We start from the raw sequence: 26282 nt of genomic DNA, 5'->3' as shown, positions 1-26282 counted from the left end.
CTGAGGCTTCTACCAGAGATGCAAAGGATTTCAGATTTTTATCATTTTTAATTGCTGAGGAAAGAGTTTCTCGGGCAAAAGTTATCTCTTGTGCTAACTTTTGCTCTGTGAATAAATTCTTCCACTGTTGTACTGGGATTTCTGTAAATACAGAAAGATGAGCGAGCCAAATTCTGCCATGGAGACCATCTTAGAAAAGAATTTTATTCTTGAAGTACTCGCTTATTCAAATATTTGAATAGAAATATTGTGTAATGGGTACTCAGTAAACACTGTATTGATTTCAGTAGGTGTCATGCAGGACTGTAAGCAACCACATACAAAAATAAACTTAATTTTGGAGATGACATCTTCAACAATTTCTTTCTGGTATGTCAGAAATCACTTTGCTATGACTGCTGTTGATGTTTCAAGTGAAAATAATAGTCTATACAAAAGTCTGGTGAAGAGCAGAAATAAACAAAATTCCAGACTGTCTGTATGTGACAGAAAAAAAACAAAGAGAAAAACTGTAAAGACAGATAAACAATGTGCAACATGTCTACAGTATTGTTATAATTAACTCGTCAATAATCCTCTATTCGGAGTGATAGCTCTCTCTGTAACATGAGTTTAATAAATTTTGTTTGTAATTTACCACACAGCGAGTTACTGCTGAGAAAGTAAATAGGAGGCAAAAAGGAACACACAAAATCAAGTCTGAGGTTAATTAATTCCTCAAGTTATTTGGCAGTCATTTGGCTTTGTGGTTTTATAAAAGATACTGAACTAAATTAAAACCAGGATACAATCTGAGTGAAAGGTGAGAAGAAAAAGTGGATCTACCTATGATGATGATGATTACGATACACATACATGAACACATACATAATGAAATGCATGCACAAACATTGACTGTTTTCTCCCATTGCTAAAAACCCTGCAAACTGGATGATGTTGTAGCTTCTGATTTTAAGTAGATCACAGAACACAGGCAGATGGATTAACTGAGATTTCAGGCAAATCTAATACATACAATTAGGCTATGTTTGATAATTTAACAGAAATGTATTCTTTATTGTTGAATTACTGCTCTGTTATGACTCTTTATGCTGCTTCTGTTAGAGTTACACCTATGACCAGCTTTTTCCCACCTTTACCAGTGGCAGTTGGCTGCCTTCAACAGCAGATGCATCTGGCACCTCAAGCAAAACTACTTTAATAGAAAAATGCAAAATCTATTAATTTTCTTGGATTTCTGTGTTCTGTAGCTCTCAAGAATCAGATTTTTTTCCCCACTTCCTTTAGGTGATTCCTCTCTAATGTTTTTAGCTTGTTTTGTCTGAGAATTTGGTAAAGACCTCTTATGAATTAATAGAACTACATCCAATGTTTTTCTGTCTGAGAACAAGTATGAACAAATGCATTCTTTGGCTAAAATAAACTACTGACATCCACGACGTGCATAATGTTACATGGGTCAGAGCACAAGCTATGCAATTCACGTGGTTGTTTTCTGATTCCCTTAGGTTGGATGGAATTATGTGGAAAATAAAAGTATAGCACTCATACATAGGTACTTTTTGCTCATTTGGGTAGAGGTAGCCATATTTAAATAATTATGTGTAGTCTGTACATACTTTTTGGTTTTGTTAGATCTTTAAGTTGTAGCATCAGAAGGATCAGAAATGTGATGTAATTTCAGTATAAGAAGCAAAATGTTTTCCTCGTGTAAGCAATAAGGTTATCTCCTTTTGTATATCACTGTATAGTAATGTTAGATGTGCCAGAGTCCCCAGAGAGCACAAAGATGGTAATACCTGAAACAGGAACTCTCTCTGCAGAGGGAAGATCAGGTTTGGAGTCTTTTGTGTGGGATACATTAATTGAGCAATGGAGTATCTTGGAGGCTTAATTTTTTTATTTTTTAACTAGGGTCAGTGAGACTCCAGGGTGGCAAGAATGAGTTTGAAGGTACAGTGGAGGTTTATGTGAATGGAATCTGGGGAACAATCTGTGGGAGCCATTGGGACAATAATGATGCAACGGTCATATGTCGACAACTTGCACTTGGGTAAGTTTCAGCCTGAGTAAAAATCAGTCAACTTATTTTAATTATGTTTCAGTATAAAGGACAACATAGTTTGCAAATCTTGAGGGCTTTTTCTGTTTGATGATTGTTTTTTCTGTTTGAATGCTACTGAATGCCAAAGTTGTTCTTCCCAGAATCCGTCACTTCCTTCAGTTGTGTTGTACTTCAGAGAGGTTGCTGTGAGAATCAGTATTGCATCTGAAAGCTGCATGTGGGATCTGGAGAGGAGCAGACCAGAGCAGATGCTTTGCTTTCAAAGTGAAAAGTGTGAATAGGTCAGAACAGCTTAGGGCAAACGAGAATTGCTTTACTAGACATCCAGGAGATGTCCATAAGGGCAGAAATACGAGGTCTGATCCTGATCTCACTTATGTAAGTGTCAGTTAAGAACCGCTCCAGTGAGGTTACTGAATTTATAAAAACATAAATGTGGCCAGAATTAGACTCTACCAGGGCTCCTAATCAGAGGAAAGTTCCTGGTTCTTAGGAGCATGGGGTTACCCTGGTAACCATTCTATCCTGCCATAGAACATCTGGGACTCATCCTAGGTCTTTGGAAAATGTAGTATTTTTGTTGTGCACATCTTCATCTAGCTAGATGATCTGCATGGTTTACTTTCAGAGTTGCACATTGATAACAAAACCCAAAATCAGAGAAGTTTTGCAGCTTTACATTTCGTGGGAACATTTTACAGAGTTATAACAACACTGGACAGGTTGAAAGTCCCTGCATTGTCCTCATTGGCCACTGCTTCCCACTGCTGTCAGAATGTCTGACCCTTTAACATAATTTGGTCCTTAAATTATCCCTAGATAATTTATCCCATTATCCCTAGATAATGCCTATAGTGATATTGCAATTGCAATAGTAAGATGAAACTGAGGTAAGGAAGAAAATGCCCATATCAAAAAGGAGTTTTAAAAATAAAATGCAATTTCAGCTTCTAAAAAGTCAATGCTGTTCAAGTTAGCAATCAAGTTATTTGAATATTCCCCCTTGGAACCCCATTCAGTTTGCACTTTCTCAGTAAGCCACAAGGTATGGCTGGCTTTACTGCCTTTCTAACATTTCTTTGAGTCACATACTGGAATAGTGATTTTGTTTGCTATGAGCAGTAAGGGGCTTTTATAGCACTGTGACAGTCCTAATGATTATTCCACTTTTTAAGACTGCTAGCCAGAACTACATCTAAGCTGTTTTATAATGTTCAGTACTAATCTGGACACACCATGCCGACTTATTAAAAAATGAGGATTAGATGAGATAAAAGTTCAGCCATCTGGAGGCCGTGATTTTGCTTATGACTTCAGCTGTCTAGGTGCAATGACCCCTTTCCTCATTTTCATGTAAGTTCTTTTTGCCTTCCATACCCTAAACATTTCAATTGAACAAGATCGCTGTTAGCAAAACTAGTTCAGTAACAGGGGTGAATGGTTGGCTCTTTACAACAGAAATGGCTTAAATCTGCATGCAGGCCCAAAAGCCCCAAGCAAACAGTAGTTGAAAGTTTCTGTTGTCATGAGTGTTTGTGAGAAATTTGGATCTGTAAACCACAAGCTGAGCTCACTAGGTATTATTGGTGCTTTTCAGGTGCATCCATCTATCTCCTCCTTTGATTTTACAATATTTGGGCTTTGTTTTTAATTTAATTTTGTTGGGCGTTATAAGGAAGAAAAGGTGGCTCAATAACTGTCACTGTAGATTCAGTATGGGAGGGAGAGGAAGCTGTTTATAAGTGTTCTGGATGGATGGGAATGGCTGAATAGAGAATAATGGACATGGGTCTGATCTAACGGAGTACAAGCTGGTTTCACTGCCCCATGGTCACAGCCATATTGTATGGCGTGTATGGGCAGAGCACTGGTACGTTTGAATGGATTAAAGGAGAGGACAAGGGTGAGAGCCCCATTAGCATTACCTCTCCTGGATGTATAACTGCAGTGGGATGGCACTGTAGATTCGCCTATGGACTGTGGACTCTGTGTTTGGTTTCGTAGTTAAGAACCGGGAGAACAGGAACGTAGGTGGCCTTGCAGCAACACAGGCCACTGTACTAAAATATCCCACAACAAAATGGTGAGAACTAGGTCACATCTGTTACTTTTTCTTTGTGCAGAAGATAATGCTGAACTGTATGGAAATGTGGTGAATTTATACTGCTGAAGAAAGCCCTTTCTTTTCTGCTCCAAGATTTATATATGATAAAATGTTCCACTTACCCTTCTCCCTCCCACTCTAATGTCCTATCCTGATTGTTCTTCTTACAGTGAAAAAGGTACAGCAAAACACATACCTTTTTCTGGACTGGGCCTTATTCCCATTTACTGGAGTGAAGTGCGTTGTCGTGGCGATGAAGAAAATATACTGTTATGTGAAAAAGACATCTGGCAGGATGGAACATGTCCTCAGAAAATGGCAGCTGCTGTCACATGTAGCTCTTCCCTAGGTAAACAAAATACATATGGTTTGGTTAATTCCTTACCTTATTTAAATAGAAATAGTAATAATTACTCATTATTAAATTAGAAAAAAATATGGAGATTTCTTGGAACAGGAAATTAAACAGATTGAATCATTGCATCATTAACTGTTTCAAATCCCTCTATGCCATGCAAGCTGAACCACTTTTTACCTTTCCATAATCAACAAGCAAATTACTGCTTTGAGATGTAGACTGTGAGAAAGGGTGAAGCAGTGAGAATCTCTGGCTGTAAAAGTAGGATTGTTTCCTCCCACATTTTTTTTAAACATTTTTAAAAAAATTATTTATTAATTTGTTTGTCTGCTTGGAAGTTATCTTTGGTAGCTAGATATGCGACATGCCAATTTGTTAGCTTTTCTTGAACAGTAGGGAGGAGCAGCAATTTCACAAACAGGCTATGTGCCTTCTTTGGTACAGAAGTGTTGGGATGACATCCCTTACTGTGAACATGGATCACATCGCACAAGGAACTGCAAAGGTTTTGCCCGGTTCTGCATACATTTAAAACAGGTCCAGGTCTTCCTAGCTGAAATTGCAGCCTCACACATCACTCGCACAAGTCAAAATGATATTGTTAAGAAAAAAATTATTATTAACGTGTTTAAGATATTTCAGAATATTTTAATGAGCATGATAAACAGCAGCTATGTGGGCAATTATGCCATTGGATTTTAGATATTGCTGACCTCAAGGAGGGCTAGGCTGGCAGTGCTGAGGAGCTGGCAACAGCAATCTCTTCAGCTGTAACCAGAACATGTATGGCTGCAGCCAGTTCTGAGCTGCCTTTCCTCTCCTAGTTATGTTCCTATCCAAAGGCAGATGCATTTTTGTCTTAAAGTTCCACTATTCATTAGGAATACTTTGATAAATGACTTTTAAAAAATCTTTTCTGCCTTAATTTAGAAAACTATAGTGTAGAGGGAAGGGAGAATCCTTTAAAGCTAGGAGACAAGTTGAAGGACCAAAGCAAGAGAAATAGTTTAGCCGAAAGAAACTATAAATTTGCAAATTGGACTTGTAGTTCATAAGGTTTTCCTCCTGTTTGTGGACATTTTCACCAGAAAACTTTGTTCTGCTTAGATAAACTTATTAAAGGACTGTTGTCTGTTTCAGTAATGGTGAAAGGAAGTTTATCAGTAATTTAGAGTCCAGGATATCCGAAATGAGTTAAATTGATCCTGAGTTTTGGCAGACTAGACAAAGCTTTCATATTTTGCTGGTTCTACTGCAGCTAGCCTTTTTAAATAATTACAAAAAAACAGATTTCATACCAGTGTAATAGTAAGATGAAATTGCAGAAATGCACTGAATTTTCTTTTTTTAAGCCAGCAAGTAGACGAAATATTAGCTATAATTGGATGGAAGTCCTGCACAAGAATTAATCACTTTTTAAAAATCATTCAGATGTTAGATATGGTGAAACATTAAAACAACCTTTTAAATACGAGAGTGATTATTTTTTTTTATATGGTTCTAAGCTGTTTCCATTATTATAGCTTTATGCAGAAGTGAGGCTTCCAAGACAATTTCTTCCTGGACCAGAAAAGGGCTAATGATTTGAAAAGACGAAAAATCAAACCGTATCTCAGAAACAGGAAGGGAACAATACTTACACAATTAAAGTGAGACTCCATAGCCAAGGAGATTTCACTCTCTGACTGGAATTACCAAAGTAATGAGAAAACTCAAGGATGAATTTGTGCTTCTGTGGCAATGAAAGAATTTTAGCCACTTACTTCATATTTTACCCTCTGGGACCAAGCCTATACAGAGCCAATTTTGCTCTTACTGGTAGAAATGCAGCTCTACTGACTGATTGTAGTATTTGGCCTTACAGCCTTAAGTATCTCTGAACACTCTGACAGTTAAGTAACTGAAGATCTGTTTGGCTACTTGTCTGTATAATATTCCACAGCTACTGAGAGTGGCGCCTAGGGGAACTAATTTCTAAGAAGTTTAATTTCAGGTTTTCCATTCAACTAGAAAAAATAAAGCGTGGTTCTTGAGTGATGTCAGAGAAACCATTAACCCATCTTCTTTTTTCTTTACTATCAGGATAACATTTTGGGAGAGAAATGACCTTTTCCTATATTCTGTTTGATCACAGACCCTGTCTTTACTCCGATCCGGCTGGCTGGTGGGAACAATGCTCACGAAGGAAGAGTAGAAGTCTACCATGCTGGCCAGTGGGGGACTGTCTGTGATGATCAGTGGGATGATGCAGATGCTGAAGTTGTCTGCCGGCAGCTTGGCCTTGGGTTTGTTCTTCTGTGTATTTTCTAGTCCAGCAGCAAAGCGGGACAGCTAGTCAGATACATAGCTTGGAGTTGTCAAAAGATGCTTCTTTAAAATTGCACTAATACTTTGAAGCAGTTACTAGGTTTATTTATAGAAGATTCAGGTACAGCGCCATTACTTTCAATTCCCTGGAACTTTGACTTATAGGATTCAGTTTTCAGTGTCATATGATAGTGGAAATTTTGTCTGTAGGACAGATAAAGGATGTGTCTCAGAATAAATGCTGACTTTTTAGTGAAAACTTACCTCAATTTCAGTGACGTTTCACTCAAAAACCCTAGGTGAAGCAAAGGGAGTTGCTTTGATTGTTAAAATCCTTACATCCATTTTACTGAGGAGTCCAACAGCCTCCATGCCTTGGAGTATGAACACTGCTTTGTCAGAAAGGATATGTTTTTTGGCATGCCTGTGAGGATCTCTCAAGATTTGTTTAAGTCACGAGTCTCTGAAGATTTTCAGTTTGCATATATTGAGTAGAGATCTGTTTGAAGTTTTGACAGTTAAGCTCGTCAGCGATGCTGTCTGAACTAAGCATGGTCCGTAATATAGCACAGCAGCAGAACAGGATTTTCTTGCTCTTCTTCTGAACAGCCGGGGGTGATTTTGATACCACGCAGAAGATAAGTATTCGGTATTTGAGGAAAGATGCTGCAGAAGTGGGAGGCAAAGAGGAGAACTGCTGGATCAAAGAGGAAGGAAATGGGGACAATTGGGATGAAAGACCAGATGGGTTGAAGAGGGAAAGAACTGGGAGCAAGGTGCAGAGAGGACACTAAGATGTCAACCCAATGAGAAGGGGATTATGTCTGAGACAGACTGGATGAGAACTAAGCAGGTCAGTGCAGAGGAGACTGGAACAGAACTTGCCTGTTCAACCCTGCTGGGATTGTGATGAATTAAAAGAAGTGGAATGGAAGGTAGCAACCTTTGTGGCATTAACTGGTGGCCCACAGAGTGTGCTTGTTTTGTAACCTGAAACTGAGGCCTTGGACTGCTGGTGCCATCCAAATTAGCTCAAAAGGAGGAGAACTGAGCTGTGCTTACAAAGCTTCTAGATCTCGTGGTGAGCCACGTGGAAATCAACATGCTCTTCTGACATCACTTTTTAATTTTTCCCCAGTTTATTTTATCTTATATTTCTATATTCCTGTACATTTTCAATTGGGAATACCTAGTAGAGAGTCTGTCTTCTTACAGGCTTTTTCTGCTTTTGAATTACCCACTATTAATAAGTTTGAGGAGCTACTAAGCTATATGTTATATTTCTGTATATTAATGACAAACGTCATGCTCCTACCCTGCCTCCTTACTGATTACACTAAAACACTTGATTACTCATATTTAATGTTCAAAAACTGCAGTTCTGAGATGCTTCTAATTTGATTCATTTTTCTGAGTAAATAAATTGTATTAAGATGGTGCTAAGTCTTTCTGAAATATGTCTAGAGATTTACAGAATTTCTCAAGTAATCAAGATGTCTTGACAAATGTGCTCATTACTGTGAAGTGAAATTTTACCAACAGTGGCAGTAGAGCACTTATGAGGTAATAAAAATAATCTATATTTCCATACTGTTAATCCATCTGGAAATGTGCCACAAATTGTGAAAGTAAAGCATCTCAGTAAGTAGCTTCCCACACCCTTTTAACTTTTCTGTAGCACTCCTATAAAACTTCAGAATATTAATCTACCTTTCATACGTGAAAAGTAATGATAATTTATTTTATTATTTGGTTTCATAAATACTTTTTGCTTGATACAAATTGCCCTTATTATAGTAGTGAGATGTGTTGTCTCTGCTTTATTGGACCTCCAGAGGATCTTACTAGATTATGGTATAATTTGTTTTCAACTTCAGAGTAGTCAAGCATTATCTTTTTGATTCCTGACAGCTTCTTAATGAATAAGGATTTTTCTTCTCACATTTTCTATACATTTGTACCAGCATCAGAATTTAAAAAGTACAAGAAATGGAAGCTATGTACAAGAATTTTCTTTTTGTGTAAAGTTTGTATAGATGCAAATACAACTCAATAAACTTGAATGAAAATAATTTACCTTATACATATAAAAAGTTCCAAGGTACAATCATCTTAAAAACTACCAGTAAACCAGGCTTTCTGCAATGAACTTGTAGTATTAATATTACTAAAATTAGGTATCCTGAAAGTAGGCTCTTCAGTCCGTATTTCTTCAGTTCTGTAAAAATAGCCTGAAGTGCTGAGAACTCACAGAGCCTGTCTTGGTACGTCAGAAAGGTACACTGGAAAACCAAGACATTTTTATTTATTTAGATGCTTAAATATAAATGGGATACCTAAATTTGAAATAAATATTACCCTTGGTATATCCTGTGGAGGGTATTTTCTTAGTTTACTGTATAGTCATTCACAACTTCAACCAGTTTGAAAAGCAGCTATTCATGAAATATAAGGGATGGAGGACTTGGCTCTTTTTCCCATTACCAGGATTGCAAAATAGAAGTGTTCAGTAAATTAATGCTACGTATAAAAATGCATGGTTACTTAAAAAAATAAATGAAAGAATAGTAAGGGCACTCAGGAAATGTTTGCAAAGCTCAGAGAAAAATATAATTTCCAACCTATTAAAATTCTTCTTGGCATTGATAAAGGATAAAAATTTGAGGAAGATACCTCTTAATATGTTATTTGGAATTAGGAAGGTCATTCAGAAGAAAAGGTAATGTCTAATTAAAAATCTCTCTCAAAAATAAGGTACTAACTTCAGACTGAAGCTATGCGTTTTGCCACAGTGTTGCTTGCTGAGTGTTTGAGGATATTTTTGGTTTGCTTACCTGCTTCTTTGAAGCAATCACAGATTATAACTCTTCTCCCTACTGAGTAAATAAGACCTGCTTTTTGATGTTTTCCATGTTCTCCACCACTTGAAGAAGACATCTCGTCATCAAAGAAACAGTCTGAAAATTAACAGTGCATTTTCAAGATTAATGAAGCACACTAGATTGAAAATATTAAAACCAAATTGATTTTGAACAAAATGAAAATGCAAAGGACAGATTATTTAATTCACCTTTCTTGTATGTGCTTTTATTAACTGAGCACTATCATCTACCATGAATTTCCACATCCTTTCTTATTATAGAACTTTTCCCTGATCCTAATATAATTTTTATAAGCCTCTTACTGTTATTATTTTCCCTATACCCCTTTACTGTTTATCAAGAATTTGTATGATTGCTAATTGTAAATTTAGTATTGTTTTCCTTTAAAAAAAGAGAGTACAGAGATTGTTACACATTTCTACAAAGCACTAGAAATGAAATCCACATCTATCTAAATCTGTATGTGAATTAGTTAATCAGTGTCTTAAAAACATGAACTATTGCAACTTACATTAAACAAAAAATATCACAACAATGTACTATTCTGAGACACAGTCGAAAAAGACAGTTAGGAGTTTGAATGATTACATCCCGAAACAAAATAGTCAAGACCTGTCATGTTTTCAGTATAAGCTGAACATACCATTCTTTTTGGTGTTACGTGACAATATGTGGCTGGTAGTGGAAAACTGTCTTTAAAGCAAATTAATAATTAGTATAGAGCCCCACACCCAAAATGTATGTCAATTACTTTAAACTAATCCTTTAGATAGTTAATTCATTATAGTAAAAAACTTCGACAGACATTTCAGTCTTACAGTTGAAAAAGAAGATAGTTATTGAGAACACTCCTATAAAAACTAGACTCAATATATGAACAGAGAAACTATAGAGTGGAAAGCAACCAAACCACGAAAAATATTTATGTATGAAAGACAGGGTATCTTAAACAGAATTGGAAAAATCCTGATAGATCATCAAATGTTAAACACTGCATAATTTCTCTAATGCTGAAACAATGGTGCGTTTTCAATTTATATAGGTTTTTGTGTTCAAAATCCTCTATGCTGACATAAAGAGTATAACACAGAGAAGGCTAGTCTTTGGTCTGCTTTCTGTTCATATTTCTACCACTAAATAGTGGTATGACATTGTCAAGTCACTTCAGATCTCTTTGCTGTGTTTTTCACATGACTAAATGGGGAACACTCACTTTTATCTGCCTGATCTGGGTATAAGAGATTTGATTAATGTGCTTTGAGGACAACAGATGAAAGTCACTGTAGAAATATGTATCGGGTTATTTTTACTACGTATAAACACTAAATGAAAATTAAAATTAGAATACTCATACTCAAGCTGTACATCTATAATCTCTTCTATGAAAGTTATGTGTAAAAGTCAAAAGGGACAGAAAAAGAAAATCTCATAGATACAAACCAACAGAAATTGACGTTCTAAATATGTTCAAACAATGGAAGTGTATGAATGGTACGCTGAAGTCGCTCCACAGCCTCAGCTGAGACTGAAGTTGACTGTGGAACCACATCGCATGACATGACATGACATAGGGCGGCCTGCATTGGTCGTCACCAGTGCAGGGGCCATTCAGGCAGCCCCATCTGCTATTTTAGAAGCTGGATATGCAGCATTTTAGCTCTTCCTGCTGAGTCCGAGACCCTTCAGCTTGCTTGCTCTTCACTGGCTGTTTGTTATGTGTCGACAGGGGTGTTGCCAAGGCGTGGAGCCAGGCTCACTTTGGAGAAGGCTCCGGCCCTGTGCTGCTGGATGAAGTGCGGTGCACAGGAAATGAACTATCGATAGAACAGTGTCCAAAAAGCTCCTGGCGAGAACACAACTGCGGCCACAAAGAAGATGCTGGTGTTTCCTGCACACCGCTCACAGGTACTTCAGTTACCAACAGTCACACAGTAAAACAGTGACAAGTGCAGAGTTCACAGCTCCGCAAAAATAATTTTTAAGGTTTGCAGATGCAGAAACCCCCACAGTAATAAAGTGTTCTGGCAGTATCAAAACGAACCAGCTGTTGGCTATGGGAATTATACAGGTACAGACAATCTCATTATTCAACACAACATCATGCTAACTGCCACTTACTATGTGGGGCATGCCTTCACTGCGTGGCACATCTATCAGTGGCAGTAAGCATTTCAGCATAAAAGCAATGGGAAACAACAGAATATAAAAACAAAAAGATAAGGTGTATATACAGTGAAATCACGTAATCGGAGCCCACTCCTGCGGACGTGCCATGTAATAAGGGCTTGGGGGATCAACGTCTTGTGCTATTTCTCTTGCACTTAAGCAACTGCATTATGCAACACTTCACATCTGACCAAGTGCACGATGGCATTTCTTTCGCCTTCTCATTAAATGACACTTTGTGATCAGCACTGGATTTAATAGTCTAATATTCTGATTAGATGCAGTAAATGCGATGTTGTGAATTTTCTTCTAGAACAATAATTGGACCTAAGAAAAACTGATTCTTGTTTTTCTTTTTCCTTACTTGTTAATGACACAGATGGTGCATTAAGACTAACAAGTGGGAAAGGCAGTCATGAGGGACGCCTGGAGGTCTATTATACTGGGCAGTGGGGCACAATCTGCGATGATGGGTGGACAGAGCTGAATACACAGGTGGTTTGCCGGCAGCTGGGATTTAAGTAAGATTACTTGATATTAGATATCTGACTTTTTAACTTGACAATGATGACAAACATTTACATGAATCCTACATTATTCAAGAGTCTAGTTTTTTTTACTACTAGCTGACTGCTTCATAGAAACTGCTGAGTTAATATCTATTAAAGCCTGCTTCCCTCAGTCTTGAATAGACATTTATGGCTTCAGTTTAGGTAAAAGAAAAAGCTTCAGCTGAGGTTGTGATTCAGATTCTTTATTTACTTAGTTCCTTCCAGTCATCTTTTTGACCAACTAAGATCAATGCATACACTACAGAGAAAAACTGATTTGCTGTATTCCCTTTTGCCTGTAAAAGTTTAATTCTTCAAAATCTTTCCTTGTCGAACAGTCATTAAAAATCAGAGACATTTTCAAGGTGCAAGTCCTTCTGGATCTAGCTCAGAAAACCCCCCAGGCTGGCCCTGGAACACTGTTATGTATTGAAAAGCATGTTTTAGAAAAAATCCCGTAAGAGTTTCATGCATTCACCCTTCACTACTTTTCCTACTGACTGTGGCTACAAAGATACACCCTTACTAGATGATTGTTGTCTTGCCTTCAGATTATAACAGCTCGTATTCAAAAAAGAATTTTGTTTCATTTTTGCTCAGACTGTGACATTTAAATGTGTATATATAATACTAACCTGCTTTAAGTCTCAAATTCAGTGGGACAGCCATATGCTGGGTTGAAGGGAGGCCTTAATTAAAGATATTACATTCTCAAGTTTGTATTAATGTAACAGTAATTCCTTAGAGAAAACATTACCAAAGAAGTAGCGTGTAGTGCTCTCATTGAATTTAATGCTGACTGAACCTGCTCTGTCATGGTTAACACTGTTTACTGTCACTACTTGAGAAATCTTTATTTCTTCAGAAATCATGCATTTCCATTCTAGTACTTACTTATGACATGCCTTCCGATCTCGTGGACCAAAATGTTATGTATACATATGTGTTATGCAGGTATGGAAGAAGTGCGCCTGAGAGCTCCTCAGAAGGAAGCTCTGGGCCCATCTGGTTGGATGACGTCAGCTGCTCTGGGAAGGAGACAAACCTTCTGCAGTGCTCAAGGAGAGAGTGGGGAAAGCATGACTGCAACCATCAGGAGGATGTCAGGCTCATCTGCTATCCAGATAACGACAGCCATAAACTCTCACTTGGTAAGGCATCTCTGCGGTAAAGTCATGGTAAGAATATGGTGGTGGGTGCAGATCCAAGTGAAGTGTAGTATTCTTCAGGATGCTCAGAATCTTAGTATTTGGCAGATGTGTGCAAAGAAGGAACAGGAAGGGAAGGAAGCTCACTTTTCTCCTGAAGATCATAGAAAGTAGTCAAGCTTTGTTTAAAGGAACATAAACAGCCAGAAGATTAAAGACCAACACAGATTTGTAAGGTAACAAAGTCAGATTCTGGAGATCCTGCTCCCTCAATCTTCACCAGATTTTAGATCTATTCAGCACTTCCTAATGGTGTACTGCATTACACTCAGCATCCTCCAAGTTTTGAGTAACTGTCTCATGCTGTCAAAAGCTGGAGACATACCCAAGCACTGAGGAACATAAATCAGTAGTATATCCTCCTTTGACCTCACATTCAGACAATCTGGAAGAAGATATGGAGAAAGAGGGAAGTTCAGAGATAGCAAGAAGGAAGGGTGAGAAGCATGAAATTATTTCTGTATTGCTATTGCCTATCATTGATATTGTGCCTGGGTGAATGGGCCCCACTTGCTGACCAGGACAGAATGATGCTACAAACACAGATCGAAGAGCCAGTTCCAATGTCAAAAAGCCTACAAACTTGTATGGAAAAAAAAGAACAAAAAGAGAGATAAGAAAAGAAACGAGAGAAAACTACTAACTACACAGCGGCATTGGAGAACAAAATATATACAAATGAATTCCAAAGATTCCTAAATCCACATGCAAATAATTCTGGCTATCGTATGTGCACAGTAAAAATTAGACGGGAACAATGGGTTGCTCAGCAATCCTGAAAAACAATGTCATTTCTGTAATTTGCTACATACAAAGTTTATAGCTTGTCAGTAGATAACCTTTTACAACATTGTTGCCAACACTCTTTGGTTTACCCAAGTGTATTTTAGTCAATTTTGAAATTAGACTTGAAACTAGTGGAGTTAGATTCACACTTTCTACTGACATCTAACGCATTTGTAAGCCTAGGTGCCTGAAGTTCACTGGCAATTACAGACTGAAGGTCTATCCTGCAAACTAAGACATAGATTTACTGCACAACATTGTTACCTGTTATAACAACAAGCACTTCCACGTATATATATATACACATATACTTCTCTATAGCCTTTTGACCTCTCAAAATCCAATGAATGTTCTGTGTTGCAGTACAGTTCCATTATGTGTAGATGATGTCAAATCATATTTAGTAGAAAGAATTTTCTCAGACCAAAAATAACAGGAATTCAAATCACGACTGCTGTCTTTACAGATGCAAACCATCTTTGCTGCTTTGCTCAAATTCCTATAAAATACAATCTTAGCTGAAGGAGGTCTGGTTCAGTTAAATGCATCCATATGGTAACATGCTCATATCCCCCATTACCGGAAAGTTATATTAATTTTGTGCTCATAAATATATACATACATATTTTCTAAAACACAAGAAGATGAGACGACAATAAGATAGCTATACTGCATCATTAATATCCCCTGCCTCTAGCTGGGTGGTATAATTCTCACCTAAATCATATTCTTCCAGAATAACATCATTTCAACAAGAAAATGAAGACAGTTTATCTGATATTTCCCACAAGATTTCTAATTGGAAAGTGGACAAAGATTATTGTTACCATTTACCTCCCAGCATTTGAAAAAGCCTGTTTTCTCTCTGTAAGGATGAATTCAGTGGAAAAATATGAGGAATTAGTAGATTATATGACTTGAGGAAATACAGACATTAAGGAACACTAAAAATGAGATAGAATACACTGCAGTAACGACAACATTTGTTTAGTATGCAAGGTCATGATAATATAGTTAAACAGAAAGTTGGTGAAGCTAATTCATGTAACTGTCCAGACGGTATGAACTCCAGTATAAACAATATGGTTTAAATGACATTTGAAGCAAACAGACTTTAATTTTGTTTTCAAGTATTTTCTCTTTTAATTAATGAATTAGGCCAGATTTAAGTAGCTCTGCTCCAGAGTAAGGTTTGGTATAAAAAAGTTATTTATACTCTAAATTAATCTGCATAAAATTTCAAAGGCAAATGTCTCAAAATACTGCTTTATTTAAGAGCATAATTAAGTAATTACTCATCCATACAGGGGTAGAAGAGATTAGGAACAGGTTAGACGGATGAGGAACAGTCTTTCCAATTATACTGAAAAGAAACACTAATTAGTGTATTAAGGATTATAAAGCATGACATACCAGAAGATTTAGAAGGTGATGCTTACTTAAACATTATAAAGAGGCCTCAGAAGAATTCATAACTGTTTTAAGGCTACTTGCATTGCTAGCATGCTATATGGGAGTTTCAACATAACAGAATCAAATGTGTACTTTGCTGAATGATTCAAAAATAACTACAGGCTAAGCACTGAATGAACCATGATTAATGAAGTCTGACTAATCCACATAAGTGAGATTGTGTATTATGAATATATCTGAATAAGCAATGAATTTAAATTGCTGGAAAAATAATCACACATTAGTCTAGAATAACACGCTGTAGAACGCTATGCCACCTATCACATCAGAGATGCTACAGAACAACATGCATAATGACAAGTAATAACTGAAGTTCAAAGCAATGCTGCACTGTTTTACTGAGACAGTGGTTAAGAGGAGTGGTAGCAACCAGTTTGAGAATGAATTTATGAACAGAGATATAGTTAAATTCACCCATACATTTTCTGTAAGAAAATGTGTGCAGCTTGCGTGGGTATCATTTCAAAGATCTCTTGGGTGTTTTCTGCCATTAGGGGGAGAATTGTTCTATGCCCATTGTGGTCAAATTCTGAGCTAAGTCACATACTTGTATGAAAGGAAGGAACTAGATGAACTCTCAAGTTCAAAATACAGTAACATTTCATATTTGTCTTGTAATTTGTACAAACTGCTTCCTTTCGCCAGCCAGGAAAAATATGACTTCAACAGCTGATATTGGGCTTGTTGAACATAAACATCATTTGACCCTATATACTGAACCTGATGAAAATGACTTAAAAGTACTAGTTCTTGCTTCTGTTGTTGTCAGCTGACAGCAGTAATTTATTTCCAGGTCCTCCCATCAGGCTGATGGATGGTGAGAATAAGAAGGAAGGACGTGTAGAGATTTTTATCAATGGCCATTGGGGCACCATTTGTGATGATGGATGGTCTGATAAGGATGCAGCTGTAGTCTGTCGACAGCTTGGCTACAAGTAAGAAAACTCATTAAACTGTTTCTCAGGTTATCTGTTTGTTGTATCTAAAACTGTTAAGTTTCTGCAACCGAGTATCACCAGCATATGTCTGATAACATAATATATGCCCTTTAAAACTTGTGTGTTTGGCATTCTTTTAGAAAAGCGTATTGACACTATTCACGTAAGAAGTGGTAGGCTATGTCTTCAAAAGGAGTATTCATTAACTAGCAGAATCTGGAAGAGGAATTTTGATATTCAAAGGCACATCACAGTCTGACTGGCAACTGAAATGCAAGTTAATGTTAGCTATTAAGTATTTTTTTTGAAGTTACATACTGCATATGACCAAGATGTTGACTAAATACTGTATTTTATTTGTCACTTACGGTGCTACATGTCTAATATAAACATATTACACTGATTTTTTGTTTTACTTTTTTTACACTTATTTGCACTAATGTAACTGAGAAGAGAATTTGGCATCTGCTTAGTGCTCTTAGCCACTCAAACTGTTCTTAATTTACTTCTTTCATCTCCTCTGTTTTCAGATTTCTAGACCTTTTAAGAAAGTTAAGAGTGAAATTTCTAGTTTGGAAAAAATGAGGGAAACATTAACATCTAGAACAGCACAGATGATTACATATTCTGTGAGCTACGTAGATTCTCTCTGATTTTGTGTGAGAGCTCTGTGTTTCACCATATTTAAGTGACAACTTTCATTCGTATAACAATTTTTACATTGGGTCATCTTTAGTCAACACAGAAGAACTTAAGGTATCTAAATTCTAGTGCTTTAGTGATTTGATGTAACAGTATACATAGAAAAACCTTGGAGAATTTAAAATACCTTTTTCATTACATTAGCAGAGAAAATACAAATATTCAGAACCTAGGCTTGGTTTACCAGAGCTTACTGAAATTGTCTGGAATTTAGCTAAAATTTCAGGGGTAATGGTTGTATTGTTGTAGAGAGTTCTTGATCTGTTTTCATTGAAAGGTATAATTTTGCATATTGTTAATACTTATCTTTTGTGAACCTTAATGATGACTTTGAAATCCTTACTAGGTTCTAGCATAACTGCTAACATTTTTAATGGAATACAGCAGCAGGTCAGTGTCCACTGTCACAAGGTGTGGATACGAAGTCTGCAGATTCAGATGCAGGCACACCAGCTACTGAATTCCTAGTTTCATGGTTTTTTTTCCTTCATTTGCTGATCTGGCTTGGCTTGATGTAGCCTGGAGACTTGATAAGACTGTTATACAAAGGACTGTGGTTTTGGTCTGCGTGACAGTAATTTGAATAAGCTTCATTTAATATAGGAATTGACCTGACAAGACAAAAACACCCTCTAATTACAAACCACCGCCATGTATATGTGTTGCTTTTGAACTAAGTTGCTTAATCAGGCTTACATCACTCATATGCAATTTTTTTCTGGATACCTAAGGGCAGTAAAGATATAATAACTATGGGGCAGACACATGAATAGCAGAACTAATGAGAGCTGAAAAATATCTAGAAGAGTAGTGAAATACAACAGGAAACCAGTGAAATGTCATCTGAGGGTATCTGTAAAGAAATCTGAGCTTAATAAATACAAATCATGTTATCTGTTTGCTGTATCTAACAATGTAAAGTTTGTGCAACTGAATTATCAACAAATTATGTCTGAACATGTAATATATGCCTTTTAAAAATTGTCTGGTACTCATTTAGTAAAGCATAATTATAAGTAATAGTAGACTACAGCTTCAAAACTACAAAACTTGACTTGTGTTATCTCTCACTGAATCATTCATTTAGTCTGCTTCATCCTCAGCCTTTCTGGCCTTTTGTATGTATCCCTCAGGTGATCACACTCAACCACTTATCCCTACCTTCTGTTTTTCAGTCTCTGCAAGGACAGACGGTTGGATTCTCCGTTTGTCAGGGTGGGAAGTTAAGATGATAGCGTACAACAGAGCACGTTTCCTGAAGGACTAGGCATAGACACATTTTAGAAATCTAAAATTAGGTTTCAGAAACTGGGAGAGCTTGTCAGAAATGCCAGATCTTGGTGACCCTATGTCTAGACAGTTGCATTCCACAAATCTGACTATGCCGTTATGTGCACGGATGAGCTGGAATTGCTTCTGGGCCTAGGAGTTCATGCACAGATCTTTTTGATGAAGTTCAAATTATATTCGGTGATGACTTCACTGTTTCAGAGCAAAGCTGGGGCTTCTGGGTTCACGCACCTGAGCTTGAGGGTTAGGAATGTTGTTTCTTTAGAAATAAACACATTATGACCTTTTCCTGGGAGGAATTAAAAAAAACATGTAATACTAAAGTTAACATCAGTTTTCATTAAGACTGGTCTCAGAACTAAACAGTATCACTCAAATTCTTTTACAATGCTATGTTTAATTCTCAAGTCTATCCTACTGGTGAATTACATTCCTTGGGGAAAAACAAAATCACACATTTATTATTACAAATGGGAGAAAAAACTGCCTTAAAAAGGAAGACTTGTGTAAGCAAAGGGTAAACATTGAGAAAATGGACTGAGTTTTTCCTGCATGTATTATTCATATTAATGCTTATCTGTCGATTTATTTTATGAAATCCTGCTTTGGAACATTCTCAGCTATTTACTAGGGTTCATTATGAGACAGAAATAAGAAAATCCCTGAAAATCAGTAGGTTCAAAGCAATACTAGTTGTACAGATGTCTCATTCACCCAGTTTGTCAAATCCATGATTAGTGTTGGAAAAACATGACATAAAGAACATTTGAAAACACCTACTAATTGGCTAAAACCAGTCATGAAAACATAAAAGTAACTAATAGCACCCTTATCAAAGTATATTTGTAGCAAGATGAACACGAAGAGAACACATACCTTTTCTGAAGTACTATCTACTATGTGATTGGGGTTAATGTACAAAAGTATTTTGATAGAATGAGTGAAGAGCAGAAGACAGTTTTAGAAAGCCCTTGCATTTTAGTGAATTACACGGCCAGTAAAATTGGACCCCTTTCATTTAGGACAGGCTTATAAGAATACAGAAACACACACATGTGCACACGTCCCTCCCAAATGAACAAGTATCCTGCCATTAGTGCTCCAAAAATGATCTACTATAGGGAAAAAAAGAAAAGTTCTAAGGTAGCTGGCAATCTATACAAATCAACTGGCTTTCCTGATTAACAGTATTATAAATAATGGTAACACTGCATCTGAAGAGCTCAGCATGTTATTGCGTATGGTCTTGTGTCTGAGAAAAGCTAGGGGATAAGACCTGAAGGCGTTCTTCTCTCTAGGGACAGATTTGAGCAAGCAAAAAGGTTGTTTCTCTGATGGTCATCTGTGCGTAAATAGCTGGCCTGGAAAGCAGCAATTAAGGGACACATATACCTTGGTAAAGGGTGGACTAAAACCAGTTGTAAGAGCACATTCCAGCATGAAACAAACACGTAAGACTTAACACTTCTACATTTAGAGATCTCCCAATTATATGAAATAATTTTCTCTGTTAAGCTGCACTCCTTGCTCTAGAACATCACAATTTTTACATTTGTTTCCTGGTAGATGTTCTATTTAAACAGTGGTGTGTTTGTGGTTTTTTTTTTTTTGTTAAGAGTGTGTTAAGAGACACACCTTTTGTAGCAATTACAGCAAACTGAGAGATTATTGATGCACAGTCAGAGATAGGCAGCTTCCATCTAAAGGTATGAACAATCTCCACAGTCCAAGTCCCATGATTCAGTTCATGTCAATGCATGATTGCAATCCATATGCAGTAAGTTCCCTCCTTCATCTTTGTCTCTCTGCATCTCTTTTCACCTAAAATATTTACATCTGTGACCTCACAGATGTCAGAGTATTCTTTGAGATTTGTCTGGTAAGCCAACCGAGGCAGTGCCCTTACTGAGTAGCCGATAAGAGTCGGCAGAGACAACTCCATACTAAACTGCCATAAATACTTGCCTGCGAAAGGTTAAGAATACTGTGGTCATTCACAACAAAGTAGTTTTCGATATCCTGAGGAACTTTAGGGCAATGCCCTGAAGCACAAACTTTGTTTTTTGACACAGAGATACCAAAACCAGGTAGGATTTTGTAACGAGCGCCTGCATTGTCTCACTGTTTTGTAATAGCGTACATGGACACATCAGCTGCCCACAGGTATTGGCGAGTTGGACATTTTTTGTAGTTATCTGTAATCAGAGTATCATCACGAAAAATATTTGGAGCAAGAAGAGACACATTGCTTGTGACTGACACCTTAAATCATCCGCAACGCGTTAGGCAAAGATTGACCTATACTGGTTCTGAACTCATTTCAGGCTTTAGATTATCTGGTAAATACATGCAAGCCATGGAAATTAAAATATGTGGAAGGACAGTTGACCTTGTGGTATCATGTCTGTCGGATGTTTTACATGCTTTTCTTTCTTGGCTTTTTGCAACTCATGCATTCTAACCGACACTCCCTGCTTAGAAAACCTGCCTGCCTACCCTTCAATACGTGGCAAAAAAATCCAAACAGCCAAGGATTTCTGTGAGCAAGTTTGAAAACAGAGGAAGCTTGCATGTATTACTTTGATGTTTCCATTATATGGATATGGGCAATTGATGGCTGGATTCTTGGAGTTTGATCCAGCCACACTTCTAGTATGATGACGCTTTGCAAATCGTGTGACAAATCAAAATTCCTCCCCAACAGACAATCTCGAGCCGATGAAGGGACACAAACTCTTTACGCCATTCTCACTTATCTTCCCCAACACTGCAGGTATTAAAAGAGGTATGAAAAGAGGTGTAAAGGGAGAGAAATACTTTCTTGCATAATACATTTCCATTGTTAAACTCTTTCTCTACTACAGCATTTCATTGTATGTGCAATTACTCTTTTGTATACATAGAAGTACTGTCCCTTACAATATGCAATTATAACGTACCTTTTAAAATAGAAAAATATGATATAGTGCAACATTTTAGTTACCTAGAATTCAGTATATTCTTACCACAATAAAATATCAGTAAATTGCTCTCAACTGATGTGTAAACTTGTAGTTCAGGCACACGTAGAGGCAGCCGTGGCTTCCTGCCCGACTTCTCTGTACAGCTGGTTGGGTGGTCTCCCACTCATAATTCTTTCTGACTCTTCAACCACATACCACAAAACATCTATTTATATATTAAGAAGCATTATCCTAAGTAATTAAAAATGATACTCTTATCACAGAAGTTACCAAACTAGAAGCTTACATGCACAATTCATGTCGGTTTTTTATTGTGTTTGCTCAACCACTCCCTCATTTGGGAAAAATGTTCATCATTCGAAAGAGGTTGTTCACAGAACCGACACTGCGGTCATTGCTGAAGCTGCATGGTGCTACAGACAAGTTATAGGGATCAGGACTTCAAACCCTAATAAAATGTCCTAAGTCCAACATTTAAATACGTAGGTTTGATACTCATACAAGCATAGGATTGTCACACTGACCTTCTTTATAAGGTGCCTTGAAGCCTACGTACGAAAATGCTACATAAGCGCGAATACATGGTTCCTCCCAGGAAAAGGTGGGTGCTGAGACTGAAGTGGGTTCAGTCTTTCTCTGACTGCATTACAGTTTTAGAACCCAACTGTGGGGTGCACTTTAAAAATGGCATGATAACGAGATATGTGAATAACTAATAACAACTAATAGATCTGTGAATCATAGCTCCTGCTACACTGCAAGTACGCTGTATTTAACTGGCCCATCTTTCTGAGGGAATCAGATCAGAAGAATTTATTTTTAGCATTCACAGATACTGATTTTATATGAGGATGAAAGAGGTATGAAAAAGCAGCTTTCAGATATTTTGCTTTACAGATATTTGTGATGCTGTTACAATGTAAAATATTTCACATAGTGCCTTCTAACTAAATGCATAAAAGCACTTTTTAAAAATTAGTGAACTGTAGCAATTTTGTTACACTTCTTTTTTTCTACATACCAGAGTAACAGAGGCAATGAGAAGAAAAGTTGTCACCAAATGAATCAGTGATAGGGCTTGGAATAAAACCTCAATGTCTTTCACTACTCTGAAATATTTCGGTTGAGTAAAATGTAGAATAAAGCCTCAAAATGTTTAATATAAAAACATATGTTCTGTTTCCAGAGGTCCAGCTAGAGCAAGGACAATGGCATATTTTGGGGAGGGCAAAGGCCCGATCCACGTGGATAACGTGAAGTGCACAGGCAATGAGAGATCCTTGGCAGACTGCATTAAGCAGGACATTGGGACGCACAACTGCCGTCACAGCGAGGATGCGGGAGTGATCTGTGACCACCTAAGCAAGAAGGCCCTCGGGAACAGCAACAAAGGTGAAGCCCCTTCGTGAGTCGCAGACCAGCAGGTTCGGATGGGGAACTGTCACGGTAGGAAGAGACGGACGTAATCGATCCCACCTCACAGAGGAAACAGTCATATCAAAAGAATTATCGAAACAAAAGTGGTGGCGAAACCCTCTCTGCTTACACTGTGTCATTTTATTGCTGGGCCAGCTGTGCAAAGGAATCATAAAGGCTATTCAAATGGTACAGGGAATTTGTCTACCATAGTTTACAGCAGCCATGTTTCTTAAGTTGTGGGAAGGACATGAAAATGCAAAAACCTAGACAGCCACTTTCAACTTTTCAAGGTACAGGTTGTCTTCAGCTGAGGACTGAGACCTATGTGATATGGCCAAGGTCTGCGTCCACTTACAAGAAGCAAGGAAGAACCCTATAAAAAATCCTATGCTTGAGAAGCAGAGCACAAATGTGTAAATTGCTCTATGATCACAGTCAAAAGATCTCAGCTAAAAAGAATTTCCAAGTCTGACAATTTTGTTGTTAAAAACTACCATGAAACACAGAATAGCTTCAGCCTTCATGTTTTTTTTAGTTAGCTCTGACTGAAGATTGGCTACTTTTCAGTTTGACTTTAACGCTGTCTACATCTCCCTTTCTGGTTTAGATTCTCTTGCTTCTGTTTGTGGATTGAGGTTACTACACCGTCGACAAAAGCGAATAATTGGTGGGAAAAATTCTTTACGGTAAATATTTGGTAAAGACAAGTAACTTTGAATATAAGACTTCTAAGACATGTATTTGCCATAAACAGTTTGCCTAATTTATGGTTTTATTATAGGTTTGTTGTTTGTTTTACTTTTGGCTTGTCATGAGGTTGAAGCAAAAATATGAAGGTAGGAATATTAGGTACCAATATAAAAATATTGGTAGGAAATTAAATATTCATTGATAAATACTTGCAGCATTAGTTGAAAATCTGTGGATGCTTATGGGTTTAGTCCTTGACTGGATTAAATTTCTTACTTTCAGAATAGCCACTTTACTTTTTTTTCAAAGGACATCTTGATACCAGGAGGTGAGCTATATGAAGAGAGCTATGAATATAGTACAAGGTTTTAAATGCTACCTACACCAAAAAAAAAGGCCTGGGTATGATTCACTGCCTAAGACTTGATTTTCCTTCACAAAATAAGCCTCTCTGATGATGACACGGCTATAAACCCTGGCTTCTTGTTAACTTTGTTCTTAGCTTTTAATTACATGTTTACATTTAGTTAATATGAACAGATTAACTAAATACTACTACTAAATGCTATGATAGGAAGTATAGGCTTTATTTTCTTAACAGCTGTGAGTAACCACAAAAAAAAAAATTCACAGAATCTTACAAAGGGGATTGTAAAAACCACACGTACAATATCATTACATGTCACTGTGCAGCCTATTTCAAGGTACATGCATAGCATCAATCAATGCCTTTCAAAAAAGACACTGCCTAAGTGGAGGAGCTTCAAAGAAAAGTAAGAAGAGGAATCCGAGAAAAACATGTAAATACAGTCAAATAGAGCGAAGCAGGATGTAAGAAAACAAATGAGAATAATCAATAATGCATTGTACAGAACGAGATCGAGAATTATTGTCTCAGAATATGTGTACAAAAGACACAGGATGAAACGAAACGGTAACAAATAATGGATTGCACAATTAAGAGCAAGAAACCTGACCTCATAATACATAAGCACAGAGAGATCAGACAAAGAAAAAAGGTGAGTGAAATCCAATAGTGCACTTAGAAATGCTTCAAAATCAAGAAAAAGAACATATGAACAATGTCAGAAAAGGGCGCGTTGTCACAAGAAGTCATTAAGACAAAGGACATGACAAAGTTTGAAAAGGAACTGGATATTTACATACATACCAGGAAAGTCAAAGCTGTCCAAATTACCTCATTTTGGAAAGAAATAAAAAAAACTTTAAAATGTCTGACTTCTTTTATGCTCTATGGGAAGTAAATTCCTCCACCTTACTTTAAAACATTTGCCACTGGCAACTCTGAGATAGGATGCTGGACTAGATGTTCCTGGGCAGCTCTTGTACTCCAGCATACATATTCAGGCTGACAGTAGTCAGAAACCACCTAAACCTACCCGTTGCTTATTCTTGGATGTTGCTGCTGCTTGCAGGTGCATGTCTCCCCCCCTTCTCTCTGATCCCATATTTTCCTAATCTGTTAAACTGGTGAAAAATAATCCATCCTGTCTTGACAGGCCTGCAAATACATATCCCAGATCTACTGTACAAAATGGATGATCACAGGCTGAAAAAATGGTGCTGATCTGTTACTTGTGGTTTAGTTTCTACAGTTGCTTTAGAGCTCTTGGTTTGCCAGCTTCCCTTTTCAAACAGCTCAGAACGGAGAAAGATATTAATGCAGACAGGAAAGTATGCTGGGTGAAGCTTTTCAAGAAAGTCCCTTCTTTCCCCTCTCCAGTTGGCAGGAAATTTGTGGTTTGTTGACTTGGATGGTATTTGTCGAGGAAACCATACAATGTATTTTTGGCATAATGATGCAATCTGAGAAGGGAAAATTAAAATAATTGACAGTGGGAGGAAGCTCTCAGAGTGCTGGATGCCCAAACAATCCGTAAAGTAATCCTGACTGTTGTTAAATGGAATTCTGAATGCTGCAAGAGTATAAAGGTATTCTCAACTGTTACTCAATAAATAACACAGTTTGCAAGCTATGTCAGTCAAAGAAATGAAATACAATTTACATTCACAGTAACTGACAAGCTACCTTACTTGTCCATTGTTGTACCCTGAATGCGACGTCTTCTGTCTCCGTAGGGGCGGCTGGCCATGGCAGGTGGCACTCCGACTGAAGTCTTCTCATGGTGATGGAAGACTCTTGTGTGGTGCTACCCTCATCAGCAGCTGCTGGGTCCTCACTGCTGCACATTGCTTTAAAAGGTAGGTCTCTCTTCAATAGTGAAATGCATTATTTTCAAACTACTTCATTGTTCTGGGTATAGGCGAAACCATTCCAGTTCAAACCCACTGAAAACTGTTCCAAAGAGTTGGCCTTTGGTTTAAAAAAACCCTAACAATCAACCTCCTTTCCCTCCAA

General features: G+C 37.4%; 1 protein-coding gene across 1 annotated transcript in view; it reads left to right on the top strand.

Moving 5' to 3' along the window:
* Nucleotides 1-26282, top strand: part of PRSS12 (serine protease 12) — a 43700-nt gene that overhangs the window by 6857 nt on the left and 10561 nt on the right. Inside the window, exons 2-11 of the mRNA XM_075420891.1 lie at nucleotides 1915-2053; nucleotides 4340-4518; nucleotides 6662-6812; nucleotides 11443-11621; nucleotides 12262-12403; nucleotides 13388-13584; nucleotides 16694-16835; nucleotides 22980-23185; nucleotides 23820-23898; nucleotides 26003-26125. Coding sequence (XP_075277006.1) covers nucleotides 1915-2053; nucleotides 4340-4518; nucleotides 6662-6812; nucleotides 11443-11621; nucleotides 12262-12403; nucleotides 13388-13584; nucleotides 16694-16835; nucleotides 22980-23185; nucleotides 23820-23898; nucleotides 26003-26125 — 1537 coding nt within the window. The remainder of the gene's footprint in view (nucleotides 1-1914; nucleotides 2054-4339; nucleotides 4519-6661; nucleotides 6813-11442; nucleotides 11622-12261; nucleotides 12404-13387; nucleotides 13585-16693; nucleotides 16836-22979; nucleotides 23186-23819; nucleotides 23899-26002; nucleotides 26126-26282) is intronic.

This window comes from Opisthocomus hoazin, chromosome 5 (assembly GCF_030867145.1).
Source record: "Opisthocomus hoazin isolate bOpiHoa1 chromosome 5, bOpiHoa1.hap1, whole genome shotgun sequence".
NCBI classification, from domain to species: Eukaryota; Metazoa; Chordata; class Aves; order Opisthocomiformes; family Opisthocomidae; genus Opisthocomus; species Opisthocomus hoazin.
This window is presented reverse-complemented; position numbering and strand designations above follow the sequence as displayed.